Below are 7,071 nucleotides of genomic sequence, written 5' to 3' on the forward strand. Positions count from 1 at the left end.
TACAGTCTTAAAGAGTGAAGTTATATCATATGAAGAAAAATGAATAAAATCTGATAACATGTTAAGAAAGCAAGCCAGATTCAGAAAGATAAGAGTTGCATGTTTCCCTGATACATAAAATTTTAGAATAGATGAATTGAAAATAGAATTATTAAATGAAAGGAAAGTAATAAGATCAGACTCATAGTGATTCTCCTGTTTTCAGCTTCCCAAGAGCTGGGATTACAGGCATACATCACCATGTGCAGTCTCAATTGCTGTCTCAGCTTGCGCCAGGGGCAGGGCCAGTACAGAACTTCGAGGATTGAACCTGGGCTGCTGCACTCTGCCTAAGCAGGTGCTTTAGTCTGCTGAGCTATCTGGCTGGCCCTAATTTCTTAATAGCCATTATTTTTGGAGAGAGGTGGAATGTCAATGTTATTTTTAATTTGTATTTCTCAAATGACCAGTGATGTTGTTTAATGTATTTATTTTCTGTTTGTACTTTTTCATCTGAGAAACATCTACTCATTTGAGATGCCCATTTTTGAATTGGATCTGTAAATTTGAGAAGTCTTATTTTTTTGAGCTGAGTTTTTATGTATTCTAGATGTTAGTCCTTTGTCTGAAGTATATCTGTTAAATTTCTTTTCTCATTCTATGGGATGTCACTTCATTCTATGAGTGGTTTCTTTTGCTTGCAAAAGCTTTTTAATTAGATGTGGTCCTAGTTGTTGATTCTTTGTTATAGTTCCTGCGCAATCAGTGTTCTGTTCATAAGGTCTGATATAGGCAATATACCAATGTCTTAAAGAGTTTTAATCTATTCTATCTTCCAGCAAATTAAGTGTTTCTGTTTTTATATTTAGATGTTTTTTTCTATTTTGATGTTAGTTTAGTGTAAGATCTAGGTTCGGTCTAGGTCTAGGTTCAATTTTGGGCATGTGGAAAGCCAGTTTTCCCAGTACTATTTATTAAAGAGGCTATCTTTCTTCCAGTGAAGCTGTTTGGGACTTTTGTCAAAGTGAAGGTAGCTGAATGTGTTTGGAATTGTTCACACATCTTTTTTTTTTCACTGATTCTTGAGTTTTGTTTTGTTTGTTTTGTTTTTGTGTTTTGCCAGTACCATGCTGTTTTTATCACAACAGATTTGTAGTATAACTTCCAATTGGGGATTGTGATGTCCTCTATCTTGCCTTTTTTGCTCCGAATTAGTTTTACCATTCTAGGTCTCTTCTGGTCATATGAACTTTAGAATTGTTTTCTTGGAGCTGGCCAAATAGCTCAGCAGATTAAAGCACTGCAAGCAGGCGCAGGGGCCAGGGGTTCAGTCCCTGGGCATACCGTGCCAGCCCCGACCCCGGACGCGCTGAGACAGCAATTGAGACTGGGCACAGTGGCATGTGCCTGTAATCCCAGCTCTTGGGAGGCTGTAAACAGGTGGATCACTATAAGTCTGATCTAGTAGTAAGACCCTGAATACCCTGTAGACCTTTCCCTAAAAATACAAAAAAAAAAATTTATTTTTTTATTTTTTTATTTTTATTTTTTTTTGTGGAACTGGGGATTGAACTCAGGCCCTTGCGCTTTCCGGGCAAGTGCTTATTCTACTGAGCTATCTCTCCAGCCCCAAGAATTGTTTTCTCTACTTCTATCAGATATATGATTGTTATGATTGGGATTGTATTGAATCTGCATAACAATTTGAAAGTATGGCTATTTTAACTGTATTGGCTCTGCTGATCTAAGAACAAGGGATATCTTTTCATTTTCTGTTATCCTCTTCAATGTCCTTTTTTCAGAGTACTCTAGTTTTCAGTGTATAGGTCTTTTACTTCCTTTGTTAAATTGATTTCTAAGAATATCATTTTTCTTGATACTGTTGTGAAAGGCATGCTTTCAGTGAATTTGTTATTGATTTACAAGAATGCTATGATTTTTGTGGGTTAACTTTATATCCTGTCTTGTTGCTGAATTTGGTATAATAACCAGTATTTTGATGAATTTCTTTGATCTTCTATGTAGGGCATCATGTCATCAGCAAATAATTTAATGTCTTCCTTTCATATCCTTATTACTTTTCTTTCTCTCACCTAGTTACTCTAGCTAGTGTTTCTACAACTGTATTGAAAGGAATGGTGATAGTGGGCATTCTTGTCTTATTTTAGAGTACCATGTTTCAGTTTTTGACCATTAGTATGAGGTTGCACCACTGTTGGTTTGCTGTAAATGGCTTTTATCAGATGAGAAAAGACCTCCTATTCCAATTTTCTGTACTTTTTTTTCATGAATAGGTAGTGAACTTTGTCAAGTGCTTTTCCTGCATCTATTGAAATAATCATGTGGTTTTTGTCCTTGGTTCTGTTAATATAGTATATTACATTTATTGATTTGCATATGTTGGCTCATCCCTGAGTCTGAGGGGTGAATCCTCCTTCATCATAATGTATGATCTTCTTGATGGTTTGCTGCATCTGTTTGCCAATACCTTCTGGAGCATTTTTATGTCTCCCTTCATGAAGGAGATTGACCTATAATTAGTTTGCTTTTTCTGGCTGGATCCTTCTCTAGCTTTTGTAGCAGGGTAATACCTGCTTCCAGGAATGACTTTGTAGTATAACTTCCAATTGGAGATTGAGTTGCCCTCTATCTTGCCTTTGTTGCTCCGAATTACTTTTACTATTCTAGGTCTCTTCTGGTTTCATACGAACTTTGGAATTGTTTTCTCTACTTCTGTGAGATATATGATTGTTGTGATTGGGATGGTATTAAATCAACATAACAATTTGAAAGTATGGGTATTTTATTGGCTCTGCTGATCTAAGAACAGGGGATATCTTTTCATTCATGTTTGTTTGAGCTGGCTCTGTTTTAGTGATATGGGTATTCACTGCTATGAATTTCCCTTGTAGTACTGCTTTTGTTGTTTCTCATAAGTTCCAGTATCTTGTAACATAATTATTAGAAGCTGTCTAATTTCTTTAGTTTCATCTGTGACCCATTGGTTGTTCAGGAGTGTATTGTTTAATTTCTATTTTTTTATGAAGTTCTTGTAGTTTCTTTTGCCATTGATTTCCAATTTCATTGCACTGTGTTTTTATTATATGCATGGGATAATTTCAATTCCTTTTCATTTTAAGCATATTCTATGAGCTACTTTGAGTTCTATTTTGGAAAGAGTTCTGTATGCTTCTGAAAAGAAAGTGTATTCTGTTGTTGGGTTGAACACTGTGGATATCACCTAAGACTGTTTGTTTGAAGTTTTCGTTAAGGAGCTAATTCGGTTCAACAGTTAATTCTCAACTGTCATTTTTAGATTGTGTTTGCTGGTTTCTGTATCATTTCAACTTTTAAATGAGCAGTTTTAAAATCTATGTTTATTTTATGTCCTTATTCAGATAACAAGAAAGAAACTACTTGAAGTCTAACCACCATGGATAGCACAGAGGAGAAGACTAATGATTACAAAGATGATCTTCTGCTTAGGATGGGACTTAATGATAATAAAGCAGGAATGGAAGGATTAGATAAGGAGAAAATTAATAAAATTATAATGGAAGCCACAAAGGTATGTTTCTTGTTTCTTTCAATATCTGTAATTTTATTACTTTTAAACATTCTTGTTTGTTTGTTTGTTTGTTTTCCCGTGATTTATTTAATTTGTATTTCAATTTTATGTCCAACCCTGAACCCAAGATTGAACAAGCCCTTCCTCTCATCATAATATTTGTCTAATATACATTTACTTCACTTGCACTTGTTCCTAAAACAACACATACACCGGATATAAATTATTTTTAATTAAATAAGTGTATTTTGTAAGATATAATCTTTGGGATTACTTTTCTTTTTTAAAAAATTAATTTTATTGAGAAATGGGCAATGGGACAGTTTCAAAACCGATTAATAGGACAGTTTCAATAATTAATACATTGCATATTGTTGTCTTTGTAGTGGTTATTCATAGTACAAGATGCAGACATGGTATCCTGTCCAAACATTCTGTTTAAAAGAAAATCATAAACTTTGGAAATCCTTTTTACTAAAAATTTTAACATATAATGTTGCTAAAATATGAAAAAGTATGGCACAATCTCCCTTTTAATTTTTTGCCCTTGGTATCCCATGCTCCACTTCATATGCATATAATATGTGTATGAAATCAAATTAATGTACATGTCCTTCTTTGCTCATTTTTTTTTCTAACCCCTAAGTAGCTTTATTTTTGCAGTGCTGAGGATAGAATCTGAGAGCTTGCACACTCCACAAGAAGTGACAAAGTGTGTCCACACAGAAACTTACATGAACGTTCATAGCATTTTTTTCATGACAGCCAAAAAGTAAAAATAACCTAGTGTGTATCAACATGATGTCTGCACAGACGCTATCTTTAGTGGTGAAGTTATAGGCAATATACAAAGTACCTTCTGCATTTTTCATTGATTTAATGTAAAGCGTTTGAATATATATACATATATATATATACATATATATATATATACATATATACATATATGTATATATTTATATGAATGATGGTTCTGAGACTTGATCTCAACTGAGCTATACTCCTACCTCATTTTTATTTTTTATTTTGAGATGGGGTCTTGCTAAGTAGCTAAGTTGCCCAGACTTGGCTTGAACTTAACAATCCTCCATCTTGGGGCCGGGGAGATAGCTCAGTAGCATAAGCGCTTGCCTGCCAAGTACAAGGGCCCGAGTTCAATCCCTGGTTCCGCCAAAAAAACCAAAACAATGTTCCACCTTAACCTCCAAGAGTCCTACGATTACAGCATGTACACGACTGTGAAATGCCTTGTTAAGGAGAAAGCATTAGTGGAGGAGATAACCAATGCCTCAACCTACTAAAGCCCTGCATGTGCTCCAAGGATAATACCTAGAACAGTCTGTTCTTTTCGGAAAACAGAACTGTAATCAGAAAGCTTGTGCTCAGCACTATTGCGCAATGCTATGATTTAGGTAACTATTAGGAAATACATTTTACAGATAAAGAAACTGCTACATAGAAGGAGTAGAAATTGTGTCACCCAGCTGGTAAAGCTAAGGTTTGATTTCAGTCAGTCTGATTCCAAAATCTATCTGCTTATCCACCGGGTTATACTACAGGTGCTTATTTCTTCAGACATTTTCCTATGCTTTGTTTTCTCCTTAGGGGTCCAGATTTTATGGAAATGAGCTCAAGAAGGAAAAGCAAGTCAATAAACGGATTGAAAATATGATGCAACAAAAAGCACAGATTACCAGCCAGCAGCTAAGGGAAGCACAATTGCAGGTATGAGTTCAGTTGTTAGCGAGGAAGGTAGGAATATGGTACTTGACAGCTGAAATGCATTATCAAGTCATAACTGCAATCAAGATGAAATGTAAATGTTCATTTTGTTTTAAAATGTACACAACAGCAAATGCACATACTTTTGTATTAATCTTATTTATATAAAATTCTGCAATTAGACATTGTTACCTCCATTCTATAGAAGTAGAATGTTTTTGTTTTGAGACGTTTTGCTATGTCTCAAATTTTGAGGATTTTGCTGTGTAGTTCAGGATGACCCTGAACTCACTGTGTGCCCCAGGTTGACCTCGAACTTGGGGAGATTCTCCTGTGTCAGCTTCCTTAACAATGAAGTTCTAATTAAGTAACTTGCCCAGTTTCATAGAAGAAGTATTTGGTAGAGCTAGGATTCAACACAAAGCATATATTCATTCAGATAGATAGATAGATAGGGGCCAGGGAGGTGGCTCAGTGCTTGCCTGGCAAGTGCAAAGGGCCTGAGTTCAATCCCCAGTTCCGCCAAAAGCAAAAATAAAAACAGTTAGATAAATAGATAAATAGATAGATAGATAGATAGAGCCAAAAAATATATACACAGCTTAGGAAAAAGAAAAACTTGTAAAGATGTTTTATTTATTTATTTATTTATTAACTTATTTTTTATGTATTTAGTAGACGGCCTGTAGGGTCTCACTGCACAGATCAGACTCCTAGCAATCCTCCTGTTTTTAGCCTCCCAAGCACTGGGATTACACCACTGCCAGTCTCAATCCCCTTCTCAACATGCTCCAGGGGCGAGGCTGGCACTCTGGGAATTAAACCCCGGCTGCTGTGCTCTGCCTAAACAGGCACTTTAGTCCGCTGAGCTTACTGGCCAGCCCTAATATTTTAATACTAAATTTGTTTGGGTTTTTTTTCTATTTGTCCTTTATTTCTTCCTTTTGTCTGCAGTGAAGAATGAAAAAAATGATATTGAATATGTCACAGATGGAATTGAACATTGTAAGAACAAAATTTAAAGTTCACACTAAGAAAATCAATTAAAGACAACTGAAGTTCAAATATACCCAACACAAAAACATTTTCATTCAGATAGCTAAGTGATATACATTGATTATTCTATCGTAGACGATGTCAGAGTCATCTATTATCTGTGGTTTCACTGTAGTCTTTGTACTTCCTTTTTATAAGTGTATTTGATGATCTGAGAACCTATAACACTTTATCCAAGGAGCACACAGCGTGGTAAGATAGGGAGAGATAATCTTACAGTTTCCTATTTCATTTCTTTATTTAGGGTTTTTTTTTTTTTTTTGTGGAACCGGGGATTGAACTCAGGCCCTTGGACTTGCCAGGGAAGCACTTATTCCACTGAGCCATCTCCCCGGCCCCAATTTCTTGGTATCATATAAGATGTGACTTCTCATGCTAAATCTAAATAAGTTTTCTATTTTAGTCTAAATTTGTTGAGACATCATGAAGTTGATACAAGTTACCTTTGGCCTCTTTAATTACAAGAAGTGCTTGAAGTGGTGGCCATGAGCTTCCAGACATTTATTAGCATAGCAGCCTGTTGCTTGATCATTGACATGGCCATACAACTGCTTCCAGTTTCTTCTCCGAGGACCAAGACTCTAGTGGGTTTTCTATACTATACAACATCCTCTAGCGTCCCCCAGACAAAGGTAACACCATCTGTTGACAAAGCAACATACTGTTTTTCTTTTCCATGTTGTGTAGGTGGGTATACATTTTTTGGTTCTCTCTCTCTCTCTCTCTCTCTCTCTCTCTCTCTCTCT

At 35.7% G+C, this 7,071-nt stretch overlaps 1 protein-coding gene across 1 annotated transcript in view; it reads left to right on the top strand.

The window, feature by feature from the left end:
- The window catches only part of Polk (DNA polymerase kappa), a 75,354-nt gene that overhangs the window by 31,495 nt on the left and 36,788 nt on the right, over positions 1-7,071 (top strand). The window contains exons 2-3 of the mRNA XM_023703653.1: positions 3,378-3,547; positions 5,153-5,272. Of these exons, the coding sequence (XP_023559421.1) occupies positions 3,413-3,547; positions 5,153-5,272 (255 nt within the window). The 5' untranslated portion in view covers positions 3,378-3,412. The remainder of the gene's footprint in view (positions 1-3,377; positions 3,548-5,152; positions 5,273-7,071) is intronic.

Source organism: Octodon degus, unplaced genomic scaffold (genome assembly GCF_000260255.1).
Source record: "Octodon degus isolate 3935 unplaced genomic scaffold, OctDeg1.0 scaffold00177, whole genome shotgun sequence".
In the NCBI taxonomy this organism is placed as follows: Eukaryota; Metazoa; Chordata; class Mammalia; order Rodentia; family Octodontidae; genus Octodon; species Octodon degus.